At 38.5% G+C, this 16,667-nt stretch overlaps 1 protein-coding gene across 5 annotated transcripts in view; it reads left to right on the forward strand.

Annotated features, from left to right (window-relative positions):
• Window positions 1-16,667, forward strand: part of sbno2b (strawberry notch homolog 2b) — a 63,522-nt gene that overhangs the window by 4,725 nt on the left and 42,130 nt on the right. For 4 of the 5 annotated variants that reach the window (XM_085449284.1, XM_085449283.1, XM_085449287.1 and 1 more), the window contains exons 2-3: window positions 12,285-12,511; window positions 13,249-13,337. In XM_085449284.1, the coding sequence (XP_085305410.1) occupies window positions 12,404-12,511; window positions 13,249-13,337 (197 nt within the window). In that variant the 5' untranslated portion in view covers window positions 12,285-12,403. Of the gene's footprint in view, window positions 1-11,194; window positions 11,809-12,284; window positions 12,512-13,248; window positions 13,338-16,667 lie in introns of those variants that run through there. The other variant, XM_085449285.1, reaches the window with a different exon arrangement.

The raw sequence follows: 16,667 nt of genomic DNA on the forward strand, positions 1-16,667 counted from the left end.
CCTCATCCTGCAGTAAGTGTATTTGTACTGTTGGCAGTAACTTAATTACCCTTGTCCTTAAAAAATGGCTCAGTTAATGTCACTTGACATCATCCAGTTTGATTTATGTGTATGTGAATGCGTGGCTTTGTTTTTTTGTTTTGTTTTGTTTTTAAGTGAGGCAAGTTAGAGTTTTCCTTGTTTTTAACATATCTGTGACATTTTATGAAGCAGTGGCAATGGTGGAGATGGAATTTGTGAAAAGACCGAATGGATTTGGAGTTATAAAAAGAATGGATTATGGTAAACATTACCACTTACTAAAGTAACACATTGCAGTACTTTACCGGAACTGCATTTGAATATTGTCTAAGTAATGACATAATACAAGTTTTTGAAATTTTTCTTTTATTGAGCATTGTGATAAAGATGGCAGTTTTTTGTTTATTCAACTTTTCTTCAAAGATCCCCCACCCAAAACATCATTGACATGTTAGCCTTTTCTGACAGAATTTGTACTGGGCCTCATATTCATTATTTAAATGAGTTCCACACAGCACTTTTCATCGGTTTTAGTCATATTTGGCTTTGCATGTTTTCTCTATTGTTTTAGTTTGCATTTTGTCCTCGGTCTGTCTGTGCTTTTGTTTTTTCTCTTCTCTTTTCTCATTACCCAGCCAGTTTCAGTAGATGACTGCAATTCCTGGAGTCTTGGTCTGCTGAAGATCTGTTCCTATTATAAGGGAGTTCTTCTTTTCCACTGTCGCTGAGTGCTGATTGTTTGGGTTCCCTCTATAGTATTACCTAACATTATAAAGTATGACACATAGGGTTTCTGGATGGGATTACTTTACCATTTTATTCTACTTCAGAATAGGGCTGCTCGATTATGGCAAAAATGATAATCACGATTATTTTCACTGAAATTGAGATCGCGATTATGTGACGATATTTATTTAACCCTTTAAGACCTACTATAGAACCAAGTCCGCCAGAGCTTATATTATTTTTTTACATGTTGTAGTGCCATTTGTGGGAGCATTTCAAGTTGCTAAATAACTGTTATAGCCCATATTTTAATAATATGTATGCATTAAGTCCATAGTAACTACATTAATTGCAAAAAAGTGCAATAAACTACAAAAAAATTTATATCGTTTTTGTTTTGTTTTTTTTACATATATTTCTACTTGGAGAAATTTAAGAGGTTTATCCCTCAAAACTTTAAATACAAAAAAGTTGCAAAAAATAGTTTACAACAACAGGAAATTTATTTTGAGTGTCTTCATAGTTTTATTTTGGAGATACACCAATTTTTATATACTGCAGGAAAAACAAAAAAAAAACAATCCTATGATGCAAATTTGCAAAGAAAACAGCATGTGCATCAAAATAAACTATTTCCAGCAGTGCAAACATCCCAGAAACTATTCAGAAAAGTCAAACATGACCAGTAGAGGTTTTTAAGGCCTACAAGTAAAAAACTACATTTCCGCGAAAATGACGTCACTTCCGGTTTCGGCCAGGAAATGGCGGACATGCGACAGTTCGCGCTGACGTTTGTTTCACTGTGGGAAGTGTTACGAACAGCTGATCGGATCGGCAAAGCGTGTTTCTGGAATATTATGTTTTTGTTCCTGCAAGCGCTTTTTATGCAATTTTTGCAAAGCTTTATGTGGAAGGAAACCGTGACCGAGGACAAGCTGATGGCATAAGATGTAAGTACAACTCCTCCGGTTTCATATGCAAAACAAATTATTGCGCTAGCTTACGTGGTTCAGGTTCTACAGGGATTTAAAAATAGTTACACAAAACGGAGCGTGCTGCTCTGACCGGCTTTAAAGGGTTAACAATTACTTTAAAAAATAATATAAAATAGTGTGCAACACCACTGAAGTTTTTTTTTTTTTTTTTTTATCTCTCTTTTCAACCAACGGCAGTCACTCTCTCCTCTCCAAATAACTTCTGCTTAGCTTTCCGAGCTTCCCTCGGGTCCTCTTAATCAGCGGTCTCCAACCTTTTTTGCGCCACGGACCGGTTTATGCCCGACAATATTTTCAGGGACCGGCCTTTAAGGTGTCGCGGATAAATGAGGGAGGGGCTAATAATCGGCTCAGTCATTTTTAATGATCGTTGAAAGCCCAGATCGTAATCGTGATTAAAATTCGATTAATTGAGCAGCCCTACTTCAGAATAGTGTAATGCATGGTGACACTTTAAATTTAGATATATATTGTTGCTTTTTCACCTTACTGTCATCTTACGTTTACACAGCAGATCAAAGCCGCTGTGTGCAGTCTCTGCTGGTATCTGGAACACCTGAGCACAGTGTGTTATAAGGTGTTTCATGTTCCTCGTATAATTTTTCTGTAAATCTCATAACAGTGTATGCTCTTTGACAAGCTGTTCATCAAAATAATCTGTAGTAATTAAATAAAGAGCTTATTCTGTGATGGGGCCACCAAATTGCAACTTTAATTCTGACTGACTCATCTGGGACTTGTCATATCATACAGTAGGCACTTGTTCTTTGTAATTATTTTCAGTTTACAGTAATTTGGTCTTCTGATCACAATGATATAATTTTTTGAACATGCTTTGCCTGTCTGATTTATTTTCAGCATGGCTTGTTGGTTTCAAGTAGTGTTGTTCTAGAGTATAAAGGCAGCCTAGTCAGTGAGCCAGCTCCTATGTGAAATAAAAAGGATGAACTGAAGTTTGCAAAGTGACATAGACAGCCAAAGATACACTCCTGTGAGCTGTGCAAATGGTGCAATATTTTCATGCCTGCCAGATAACTGAGGTCAGTTTTAGTGGAGCAGAGAGTACTGTCTGGACTTGAACCGTGTTAGGGCACAGTTCACAGTCCAGACTATTTCGTTTGCCTGTGCTGTGTTGTTTGCTTGTGAACCATGCATCTGCTAGCTTTTGTTGGGTGTTATGACTGACTCTCTGAATAACCATGGCTGAGAGGGGTGGTTATGGGGGTGGAGATTCAGACGCATTGAGCCAGCTGCCTCCAATCGGCAGCAAAATCTCTTTGGAGTTCAGACTGGGTGAGAGGCAATAGCTAACGCTACTGGCTTCCATGCACAGGATGGAGGTGGAAAGAGGAATGGACGTAAGGGAAACTGGGACATGGAGATATATACACCATATACTGGGTTGCCACACAGCAGGAGGAACTGTAGTGGAAAAAAGAAAACAACTGGGCATTGGTTGAAAGAAAGGAGTTAGGCATAGTGCAGTAATCATAATATGTTATTTTCACATTAGAATGCAACGTTAACTGCATTTTAATATTCATACAGCAGTATATATCATAAATGACTTTAAAATGGCGCAAGGAACAATATTTTAAATCAGCCAAGACACATACATGATGAAAAAGTTCACTGGCTTTGCTTATATAGGTGTGAGTAAAAATCCTTAAGAAATATCACAAGGAGCTGAGCTTTTTTAAAAGAAAAAAAATTGGTTTAATATTTTTTGTGGGGGAGTAAAATAAGCTGTTGTCTATTCACCTAAAAAGTTTAACCAGAGTAGTCAAGGCAAAAAAACTGTGCAACACTAGCATACGCTATCATCCCTCTATTCTGAGGAAATTAGATGACAGAGGAAAACGGGGCAAAGAGGCAGCTAAGTGGATCGTTCTCTCTTTGATCAAGTCAGCCTTTGATCTATTTCTGGTGAGCTGGTGGTAGAAGTAGAGGGATTTGCTCCTAAATGAGTGCCATCAGGCAACTGTAAAGCATTGTTTTACTCCTTTTTTGCTCTTTTGCTCTTATTATTATCCAAATTGTTTTTGCCCTCACCTTTTTTCTCTCCGTACTCTTCCTGTTCTCCGTTATCGCTCCTTGTTCTTATTTACCACAACAAAGCCATCCTCTCACCCACAAGAGCTCGATTAAGTTCTCGCTTTAAGGATAAATTACTTTAATGTCTCATTCAGCTTGTGTTTGTGGCCACAAAGATATTCATCATCCCGGCAAAATGGTGCTGAATAACCATTTGGAGTTGGTTGATGAAGATGTAATTAGGATTAATTGGTATTCACTTGCAAGCAGCGAAATCTGTGAACCCAGCCTTTCATTTAGAGCAGACCATTCAAATAAATGCCCATTTGTTTTATGAAAGGTGTTCCTGTGTGCTGTCCCAGTCCGTAGAGGCTCTTTGATAAATATTTGTACAAGAGAAATGCAGTAACAACAGACTCCTAAAACCAAATTTGTTTCCATTTCCCGACTTTGATAAGACAGCTGATTCAGTTACACCGTTATTCGATCATTATTCTCTATCCAGTGTCCTACTCAGTTACTGGGCTGTTAACAGTCCCTTTACGGCAATGCTGAATGGAATTTCCTTTCTGGCAGTGGGAACCGGGAAAGATAGGTAGCTAATGTCTGTGTCCTTCCATGTATGTGCTTAAGGGCTTGCGTCATGTCTGTGCATGTGCACACCGTGTCAAGTATGGACCCTTTGTGTTGAAAAAGGTGCTGATTAATAATGTAGGCTGTTTTGAATGATGGCATCCAGCGTTTCCCTGGGAAGTAACTTGTTCCTTTTATGAATATTTCATCACAGCAACTAATGAATCCAGCCAGTCAAGCCAATCATAACCAGCCAACAGCCCCCTTGCTGCTTTGGTGTAGTGTAGCTGGGCCCTAATCATTTCTAACCTGATTACTGGTGATGCTGATGGACTCAGATGGGTCATGAGTAAGTGGTGTACATTGAATTGAATGTTTGTTGTTATCCAGCTTGTTAGTAGTAAAGACAGAGACATACTACAACAGTATACAGAGTGACAGATGCCAACAGAGGGCTGTCTACATATTTCTACAGTACCTGCAATAAATGTGCAGTTACATTTTTTTTTTTTCATGAATCCATTTTTTACAGACCTACCGTTTAGTCAAATGAGCCCCTGGGCTTCACCTAAAAAGCACTGCTGCAAGAAACATTAAAGGGCTATAAAGAGATGCAAAATGACTACAGGATATGCTAAAAACCCAAGGAAACCTGTCCCTATGTCCTAGGGACTGTGTAATGTCCCTATAAGTCCCTAGGGCATATAGGGACACCACATGACAACTGTGATGTGGTACTAGATGGGAAAAGTAGGGGACTTTCACAAGTATTTGCCAAGGTGCTTATTGTCTCATGTAATGTCCATGGTAACTTTGGGAAAAACAGACTCATGTGAAATAACTTTAATTCCTTTTTCCTGGCATTTCCACTCATAGATTTCTCCACACTGGTACTGCAGTGACCTCAGAGGTTCAGCTGCACAATAGCATCAGCTGTGTCTCCTCCAGACTGGTTCATCTAGTACTTTTATGCACCTTACTGAGTGCATAGAGCACTTAACAAAAAATCTAATAAATATATAGCACGTACAAAGGCGCTGAAAAAATTGGTTGACATAATGAGGTTTTGACACCTTGTGAGCCGCAAGGAGCTGATTATGCAAATGTGGTTAATGAATGAAGCACAGCTAAACTTCTGAATACTTCCCGTAACCCTACTGAAAAGAAAAGATGATATTAGTATGATTTGAAGTAAAGGAATGCATATTAATGCTACAAGACGGGGGATTAACTATAGTGGGTAAACTGCATAACATGGGATATCATTTATTTACTTTTTGCACTGGTCTTGGTCTTGAAAACAGGATATGGCGCATCTGAGATATCTTGCTTTCATAAAGGAAGACATTTATATATTACTAGACCTAAAATGTATTAAGATAATGTCTACAGAGTTACTTCATGTAAAGCATAGAGCATGATTTCATTATGAGTCAGGAAGAGAAAAAAATCACTGTTTGTGAAATTCTGATTGTCAGTATCAACACTCCACATGTGAGTTTTCATTTGTCAAGTGAGGTGGCACACACGCGCTAGGCAGGGTGGTGCTTCTCCTCGTGAGTGTTAATCGTGATTTACCAGCTTAAGGAAGTCACACTTCCCTGGATGATCTCCATGTGCTCTGGCAGCCACAAGGCCACCAGCAGTCAGTCAGCTAGTTCAGTATATGCCAGACTCCCTTTTCACTCTCATTATTGGTACTTGCAAGCTGATAGTGGATTGTGTAACAGGGTGGTGGTGCAAACAGGCAGGCACATATCATGTCTTGGAAATATTGTTTCTAAAAATGTCATGTTACTAAATGTCCACATTTGTGAAAGGGCTGTTTGCTTATGGCAAAAAATCATGCCTATGAGTTTTTCTGTCAATTCTGTGATAACAGTTATGAGTAACAAGATAACTAAGAAAAATCATGCTTTTGCTAAACTTTTTAAATGGCCAAGCAGCAGCAGGCACACATGTCTCAGGAAAGCTGCACAGGACCCACCAAGAAGATAGAGTGCCCCTGCAGGTTCTCCTTCGGAAATGTTGTTATGACTTTTACTTCCTTTATCTATATCTTGTTGATTAAAGGCTCTTTTTGAATTATCTTGGGTGAAACGGTGAGTGAGTTGGACTTTTAGGGAATTGCCAAAGTGCACAACTGTAAAGAAAAAATGGTAACTACATTTATTACATAAAGCAAAATGCAAATTTATGGTTAAACAATAATCGTATATAAGATATCTTGTTTTCACAATTATTAGAAGCCAAAATTATATTTAAAGAAAAATCACATCGTCCTAGTTTGTAGCCTCTTAAGTTAATAGTGTGTGGATTTGTTTCAGGTTTTAAGGATTTTGCAAATACTGCAGATGAAGTGGCCTAATTTGTTTTTAGTGAGCTCTTGCATCAGACCACCCAGGAAGAGGGAGAGAGATGGACTAGGAGACTCACATGGGAGAGGGCTGCACAAAAACCAGCAGTAACCTCTGACTTAATTAACAGATTTAAGAGATTACACTGCAGAGTGCTTGCTTTCACTTGCTCTGTTACATTTTTTGTAGGACATTAACCTTTTTTTTTTTCTTTTTTGTAGCACCCTGTACCTTAAAAAAAAGAACTGCATGAATTGTGTATGTTGAGGAAACTCCTTGTGCCCCTTGCATTACAGTGGACATTTTTTGTTTTCTTCTCACTGCCCACTACTGCCAGCCCTCTTCCTTCTGCAGATAGCCCTCTTCATCACACCCCTCTTCCTCTCTGCAGGAGTTAGGAGTAGTAGGGGGGTTTTCTGTTTTCCGGTAATGAGAGACCTTACAGGAAGGGCAGATCTGGGACCACAGTTACAATGATCAGTATCGATTATCCTCCGGAGCTCTCTGGAGGGAGAAGGGGGAACGAGGGACATTTTCTGTTGCTAAGAGACAATAACTGGCATGGTACTAGTGGGTGACGTGGGTTTAGGTGGTAGGGGGGACAAGAGACAGGGCATTATGGGAAGCAATTCTGCCTTTTAAATCAATGAGAAAATGCATTGGTGGACTTAGGCTAGTATTTGAAGATGAAGAGGCTATGGAACGATGGAGCTCCTGTCTGCTAAGGCTAATGAGGAAGACTGAGTGGTTCTAGCTATGACAATTCTTGACTTAGATCAGTGGGCTAGCTAACAAACATCTACTATACTATGATGTTAGTAAGGAATTACATAAATGTTGTAACTGTAGTTTCATGGACATCATTTCAAAACAGCAGAATTCTAAGTGCTACATTGTCTGACATCTAATGGTTAAAAGCAATAAAAACTGCTTCTCGTGTGTGCTTTTTTGAACTTTGGTTCTTTGTGGAGAACGCTGCTGTTGTTTTACTTGTGTTTAGAAAAACTTTATATCCCATCAGTACTGGATTTAATGCATCATATCTTCACCCTTGGGATATATGGGCTTGGCTTTTTTAAGGACTCTTGTGTTTCTATATCATCTGTGTTAGTCTCTTTATCTGCTAGCCAAAAACCTATGCAAATGGACTCCTGTGCAGTACCATAAGGCCCGCATGTTTCAGCAGAACGTTGGTATCGGCCATGTTAACTGATACTATCAGCAATTAAAATGACATCATTGTAAGCAGGCGATGTTTATGTGTTGTGTTACATCCATTTTTTTGATGGCTAAAAGTAGGGTAATGAAGGGCTGAAAGAACTTAAAACTGTGTTTTTATAATAAAGATTTCTTTGTTTCCCTGCAACAAAAGGGGATAAAATAAGAACAAAAATAAAGAAATAAATACTTCAGTATTGGGCATTGGCCAGACATGATGGAGCCATAATGTTACAGCTGAGTTAGTGATGCCGAATTGGTTAGGAAATTGAATGGTGCACAACAAGTGCAAGCAAAACCAAAGCGTGGCGTGCACTAGGAGCTGTGATGACACTTTTGGCATGCATTTGCAAAGCACTGTCCTTACGTTGCTACACTAAGTAGATTTATGCAACACCAGCATGTCCTCACAAGGCTCCCAGTACACAGTCTCTGACTCCCTTGCCTTGCTTTTGTCTCCCTGCTTTGAGCTGCACTTTCTAGGGTGAAATCCGGCCATACATATTCAAAAAATATCAAATTTCCTTTTGCTTCAGACCTCTTGCCTAGGAAATTTGCCAGTTGGTTCTTTGCATTGGGCTTCCCCCTCATTTGTTTCACCTTTATCCAGACAGTATCACACAGGCAGCCTGAAGTGGAAAATGGCCTCCCTTTGTGTGTATTGGCTCTGCTAGTGGTGACTATCTTGGGCCAGGCCTCTGTCTCATACACTGACTTGCACACACTCGGACACACAAAGTCCTCCTTATTTAGACCCTCATGAACTCTATTAGGATTTATTACCTCAGCTTTGTCCCCAGTGAACATGTCTGGTCTGTGTTCCAGATTGGGGGCAAACTGGAGGAGGGAATGAAGGAAGGACAAGGGGAAGGAGGGTAGCAGTTTGAGTAGTAGTGTTTCTAATGTAACACAGACATGCTTTGTAAAGTGCTAAAACATTGGATCCCATCTGGTGAGATTCATTAGAGATTTGTTAGGCTTGTGGACTTTAAGTAGCAAAAAACTGACTTTAGTTTTATATATTGTTTATGTGATCTAGTTGGAAATCGCAGTTTATGGATTTAGATCCCATATAAGAGAAAAGAGGTTCTCTAAAATATACAGAGATATTATACTTGATATTAAATAATTTAGCTAATTGAGCCAAAGCAATTATTGTGCTGCATTCAGTTTTGCAATCGCTCAAATGCTTTTCCATTCAGGTTTTCCCTTTGTATATTTTTGTAGCTCTGTGTGTTTAAGATTGACAATGTTAAGGTATAGGCTTTACAGCATTTTAGGAATCTGTCTGCATATCTACGAGTTGAGTTGTAAGATACACATATTTTACGACATGAAAGGTCTTGTGAGTACACACTATTGGTGGTTTTACTGGCTGGAATTTGGCTTTGGGGGTTACTGAATGTGTAAGCAGTGGTCCTCGTCCAGCAGAGAGTGACACTCAGCGGCAGAAAGCTGTGCCATTTTCTGTTAATTCTGAACATTTGTTATACAATAATAAATCAAACCAATAAACACAACTGGTTTAAACATAATTTATTATAATTGATTTTCTTTTATTTATTTTTGGACCACCATGTCTGTATTAAATACTATTATGTTATGTTTGTTATTTAGCTTGTGCTCATTATAGGTTTATCCAGCGCAGTGCACACTGCTGTGGACCTCTGGCCATGATTTTAATTGGTTCTGTAATGAATGTGGAATCTTCAGTGATGTTGGATGACAACCAGCTAATGAGGACTGTCCATCAATAAATATCTGCTCAAACTCTGCATTATGAATAGAGATGGCACGATACCACTTTTTTATGTCCGATACCGATATCATAAATTTGGATATCTGCCGATACCGATATGAATCCGATATAGTGTTTTTTAATCAACAAAACTGTTTTTTAAATATCTTGCTGCATTTTGTATAAGTTCATACTCAAGTTTAAAACAACAACTACACTAAAGCTATTCTGTTATACCTGTATGCAAAAAAAAATATTTCATAGTTCAGCAATACTGATCAATCTAATAAACTTAAACCTACACCATCCTCCCTATTCTGGTATTTTAAAGAGTACTTAGCATAAATATTAAGCAACCTAACTAATAGGGTTCCAACTCCCAGCAACAACAAAAATAAATAAATAAAAAATAGGGAACCACCCCTCACGCGCCACCTCATGATGCTTAATCGACGTAATCAATTATTTTTCAAGAAATATTAAATAGATTCAACATCTTTCTTCAACAAAATTGCAGACTGCACAGATGGTACCTTCCCAAAGGAAAAAGTACTATAGCTTACTAGGGTATATATATTAGACTTAATAGTTACTATATACAGTAATTGACTTCTATTCATTTTACATCAAATTAAAACTTTGGGTGTCAGATAATTATTTATTAAAAGCTAGACATTTTAAATGAGAATAAGAAAGAAAAGTATGTCTTTGTGCCCCCTTTTCCCTGTTAATGCCCTATCAGCCCCCCTGGCTAAACTTTGCTAGATCCGCCCCTGCACAGTTACCAGCGTCAGCTACGTAGAAAAAGATCCTCGAGTAGAAAGTAATATTAAATACATTCTAACAACAGCTGATCAAGCTTAAACGTGCTGCTGTTGTTCAGCCGCTGGTTTCCTCTTTCTGGTGCAAAGTGGGCCAAAAGCAAACTAGAGACACGGACTAGCGACAGAAAAGCCGATCAGCTGATCGTTAAGCAGTTTCATGATTGAAGTAGCAGCAAGAAGAGGCAGTCGCTCCATATATCGTTTGTTAAGCTTAACGCAGGAATGCTTTACAAACATTCAGAGATGGACTTACACACTTGCTTTACTTCTCTCGGGATAACTTTGTCGGAGATGAAATGCCGGGTTGCTAGCGAAGCTCCAAATGCTATCCAGACCATCGACAGGTCCCGCATGCCACAGCCACTCTATCACGTGATGCATACTGCTCCGACGTGCTAACGTTCTGAGGTGAGTTACGGCGTGTTGCAAGTTTTGTGAGGTGCTTTCGTGATATTTAATGGATCGGATTACATTTTTTATTTTTCTCCGATATCCGATCCAGTAATTTAGGTCAGTATCGGACCGATACCGATACGTAATATCGGATCGGTCCATCTCTAATTATGAATAAGATTTGAATTCAGTTTGTGTTCTGACAAATGTAGCAGCCCTAAAATGTAAGGCCAATTGCTTTTTAATTTATCTTCATATTACCATTTTATCATATTTTGTAAATCATTTTAGTGCTTTATGACATATTTGAATTTCTCTATTTTTTCTCATAAACTGGACTCTGTTTATATGGCTATGCCAGACATAGTCTTTCTAAAACATATTTTTTTATGACATTGTCACGGCTGGCGGAGGGAGCCGTGTGATGTGGAGGAAAAGGAGGACCCAAAATGCAGCAAACTGATGATACGAGTGACGTTTTATTTACAGGGTGGTAGTGGCAAAAACAGGCAATGAAGCACGAGTAATTACAAACGGAAACCTAAACTGGGAGAAACTAAGTGACAAACCTGGGACCATACAAAGGGGTGCGGGGCAGAGAGACGCAGAGACAGGAACACCATAGACCGCAGATGAATGTAGATTAACGCAGTGATACATGGATGAACGCAGACGAGCCGACAACGAACACAGACCGACACCCACTAAATATACACACACAAGGTAATCAGGTAATCACACACAGGAGGGAAGAACAGCTGAACCTAATACACCCGGGGACCGGAGGAGACAAGCTGAACACAATAACAGACACAGACCTTCAGAACAGAACAGGAAATCCAGAACACGAGCCTTCAAAATAAAACAGGAAACAGACTGATGTACAACACAACACGGGGACATGAACAGAGCACCAAGGACAGACACAGGTAGGGCTGACAATACACCAAACTTCAGGTTAACCCTAAACTAATACAGATCAGAAAAAACGCAAAACGCTGGGTCAACGACCCAGGACCATGACAGACATGGTTTTATGGATGCCGTTTGTTGAATAAAAAGAACAAAACTAAAATTACAAAACATGTATAACTGTCAGATTATATAAAATGGGGTTTGCATTATAGGCTAGTCTAAGAGCCTTTTCTCTGTGTATCCATCACTGCAGTTGCACATGGGCCAAATACTTCAATTTGAGATTTTGAGCTTTTTTATTGCTGAATCTGACTTTAAGTAAGCCATTAAGCCCACAGTTTCTGCTGATTTTCATGGCTTATTTATCTTTACACCATCTTCCTTGATTTTATAATTACCATATTTGCAGCGAAACTGCTTGACAGCTTTTTTCCTGTTGCTGTCCTCTTCATTTCCTATATGTCTCATCCATTCCTACTCTTTTTTTCAGGTCATGGACTGCATTTGCCCTTGTTAAAAGCCCTATTTCACACACAGCCAGCACCTGAGTGGTGGTCGGAAAGTCCATAGTTTAAGTCGGCTGGTGGTCATGAGTGAAGCTGTGGTCTGATGCCAACCCTCACCTCAGCGATGGCCATGGACGGGGAGAACTACCTGCATCCAGAAGGCCCTCAGCTGGACAACAGCTTGTTCTCTGTAACCCCCACTAGCATGGAGGTGTGTTTGCATTTTTATATATAGGCCTATTTGCATAACCTCCATAGTTTTTCTTCTTTTATGTTTCACTTCTTTAATATTTTTCAAAAAGGCAAAATAGATAAATAAAAGAGCATGTGTCACAAAATGCCACACATTTGGAAATGTGTGGCATTTTGCTGCAAATGTAGTTGGATAATCACTTGAATTTTGGTCTGGATCATCTTAACAGATCTAAAAGATTGTGCTTAAATACATAATCAAACAATCACATTTTCTAATGGTGTATTGTGAACAGAAAAGTAAATGATTCCACTAAAAAGTGATGAAAGCAGGCTTCCACCCTTTTCTGCTGTAATGGGATTATGATTGCTATTCCTGAGAATTTCTTTAAAAAAACAAGCAAAAAAAACCCCCACCATACGTGAAACTGAAACTTTCCACCTCTCTAGATTACACTAAGGATGAATGTTATTGAATGCTGTTGAAATCACCGATTATTGGATTGCGCAACTACAGTGAAACATTTTGAAATCATTCCCAGGCATTCTTTGCCATCAGCTGCAGCATTCACTTCTTGGTGGGGTAAAGATGGGATTTATCTAAACAAAGTATTTTGTTTTTAGTATAACACATAGCAAAGTGCTGGTAATAGTATTGACTTATATTAAATTTGGACCAAGAGGAGAGCCTTTCCTGTGTGTTAAAGTCCTAATGCTGCTTTAAGTGATAAGTCTTTTTTTAATCTTTCTTTTTAGAGTTCAATATTTCCCACCCCCACTGCCTGGCCCCTCTCTTCTCACCAGAGTGGATACAGCATACACTGCCCTATGCAGTCTGGAAATCAGTAAGTTACAAGCACAGTTTACAGTATCTTCAAAGTGAATGCTCCATAACAATTACCATATTCAGTAGGGGTGTAGTAGCACATGTATTTCTCTTGAACTGTTCAGAAAGCTGGGTTGGGTATGAAATGCTCTTTTTTTTAATGTTCCCTGGGAGCCTAACAGTTATTGCCAGAAGACTATTTATATCAAGCAAAGTCTACCCAGCACCTTTTGTTGATGTTCTAGCTGTCTTTTTGGGTTTACTAGTTTATCTCAGTTAATTATGAATATGTTTTATTCTTTTTAATGGAAACATTTTTGATATTTGAATGATTTATTTACATTTTCAATGAAAAAAAAAGATATATACTTGACAGTTAGTAGCACTCTAAGCACAGAATGCAGCATCTGAGTGCTGAATGCAGTCTGAAACCAAAGTTCAGACCAAACCCTGAGTTTCAAATGCTGTTACACCCCCAATGTTAAGCATTTAAAACAGGCAGTTTCCTGGTTTCCAAGTTTCACACATGAACTGACAAAATGCACTAGCAGTCTAGGGACTTAAATTATTATAAATTTTTCCTCATGTTGGTGTATTTGATCAATGCATACTTCCCTGAGACAGTGACATCCACATAGCACACAATCACTTCCACACATTTAAATGTGGTCAGTCAGAATGACATTTATATGTGTATCCTACAGCAATACATATAAATATAAAAAGAGCAAAAATTGTGAAAGAATTTTTAGAATTGGTCAAATATAGCTAGATAAGTGTATGATGGTGCTTAACCTCCTAAGCATGCATTTTTAATTTCTCTTTGATATTTGGGCATATTATGTAGAGCAAAATGTAGAGCAAAATTTAGTATTTTGGTCTAGACGACCCAAAATGTGATGTCCTCATATGTGGACGCCAGGTCCTAGGAGGTTAAACTCAGTTATATACGATTTATTATTAATCGGGTAAACTTGAGGGAAACATTTGTATATATTTGATAAATATAAACCTTTAGGATTGAAAGAAAATGGATACACTGGTCCAACCTAACATGAAATTATCATTTAGATGCATGTAAAAGTGTTTCTTTCAGTGGGCACATAACTTTTGAAACCCCCAAAGCTGATTGAATGTTTGTTTTTTACAGCTGATCACATACTCATTCTAACACTCAACGACCAGCTCAGATCACTGGGCAGGTCTTCTTTATCAAATCTCTTTTATTTCCCGTAGTGAGTGGCCCAGTGTCAGACTTAACTGCAGGATCTCTCAGTGCTAAATGAACGTTTTCTCCTAAGTTGTGCATGTATAAAGTTAAACTGGAAAAGGGCTGCGTAACGTCTTGTTTTTGTTGGCAGAAAGAACCACAGTCGTTATCACGAACTGCACTCCATGCATTTAGCCACAGCTGTGCACTCAGGAACATTTTGACATTTTAATCTGTTAAAGATCAGGTGCACTTTGTATAAGCACTCTGATATAAAAGGTCATATGTACCGTTTATGTATCTGTGCAGTATGGGTTAGCATTTTTTTCAGCAGAATTGTTTAATTCTATGATACATGCTAAATATTAGAGCAGTCATTATGGTTCTTTCTTGCATCATGAAAACTATCAGGGTCTTAAAAGTGATATCGTCATTAGGCTTTTGCTTTAACCAGTCCAAACTTAAAAACTATGTGCATTAAATCTGAGAATTGAGTGGGCTTGTATACAGTATCTATTTGGTGATTCAGTGGATAGTGACTTGTTATTTTAAAGATGAATTTAGTCATCACCAAGATTGTGTCATATTGAAGATAACTGAAGAAGTGTTTGTTAAAGAAGTGGTGTTTTCTATTGTTATTGCTGCCAGTGCAGTGCGTCTTTGAAAGTTCAAGTGCCAGATGACGTTGAAAACAGGGTCTGTGGTTTTCAAGTTCACTCAAAGTGGAATTTTCTGACATCAAGTTGCGTTTACAACACTCTTATCTCACTCTCTGTTTTACAATGTACAATACAATCAAATTCACAAGGGGTCTGTGGTTTATTGCAAGATTGGTTTGATTGAATTTCAACTAGTTCTTCAGTACTGTGTTTTGAGGACCCCTCATTTGAGGAAGTCTTTGTGTACTCTCAGTTTTGTTTTAGAGTGAAGTGGCTGACTGGTTTTTAGAAGAACCAAGTCTTTGATCAAGAGATTTAATTCACGTTAATCATTCCTTCTGCAGCACTTCAAAAATTATTCAGTCCTGCTCCTAGTTTATTTAATGGCTCAGTATCACTAAAATAGAAATAGACAAAGAAAAAAAGTAACTAAGAAATGTTAGTGGTTGCTTGATTATTACATTTAATTTTTCTTTCAGATTTGGTGACCAGTTTTAAGTAGTTGCAGCATTCGAGGTTGCTCGGTGTTTGAGTGTGCCTTCACCCTCAACTTGTGGGCGACCACTTTAAATTGCAAAACAATTACACAATTCCCTTTGTGGGAGGCAACAATTGTAGTCCAACTCAGATTGAATGCAGTCACTCTTAACAAATTGGGACGGTTTGAAAATAATTTCCATTGAATTCATTAATGAAGATGAATTCATTAATTGCCTACACATTCCACTCAGCCTGCGCTGATCAGTGCATCTGATGTGCAATGTGTGTGTGTCTCTTTGGAATAGGGAATTTGGCTTACCTGGTTGTATTCTGATGCAAGGTTGTAGAGTTCCTGTTAAATTTACTGTCCTACATTAAGCAATATCACTTCTCCACTGTCTCCGGAGGAATTTCCTTATTTCCATTTCAGATTACTTGGGTTCTGACTGGACTCTTAATGTAAATACTTTCTGTAGTTTCTCTGTAGATGGAGCCAGAATTGCAAAAGATTACAAAAGATTGACGATTTTTTTTTGCCAATTTATCTCAGTTCATTGCTGTATTTCACAAACTGCTGCATGTATTTGCCAGCTTGACCCCATTCAATCTCAAACTGACTGCAGGCTGGCTCTGTATTATTGCCGTGTTATTGCTGTCTTCCCACACCAAAGTTACTTTGAAGATGGTAACAGTCGCAGTCGTGTCACAGTCGTGGTTCTCTGTCTTTAAAGCAACCATTTCAAAGGCAACAAGAGTTTCCCAAGTTTGAATGTGGCATGAGTAAACAGGACAGAGGACTAAACCTCCAGTTTCTGCATCTCTACATTACCCTGCTAATTTTTGATGTTCAGTGTGGCACGACCCTGTGTGTGTTACTTCTTTTGAAGGATCCTCAGGTTACAGAGCAGGCTGCAGCTAAGTATGATTGACTTGCTCTCCACAGTCAGAATGAAACTGATTGGTGTCGAAAGCCCTCAGCTGTCCACTCACATTGCTACTG

Source organism: Copadichromis virginalis, linkage group LG23, assembly GCF_057382275.1.
Source record: "Copadichromis virginalis isolate Kocher_CV1m ecotype Utaka linkage group LG23, C_Virginalis_male_GT1.1, whole genome shotgun sequence".
Classification (NCBI taxonomy): domain Eukaryota; kingdom Metazoa; phylum Chordata; class Actinopteri; order Cichliformes; family Cichlidae; genus Copadichromis; species Copadichromis virginalis.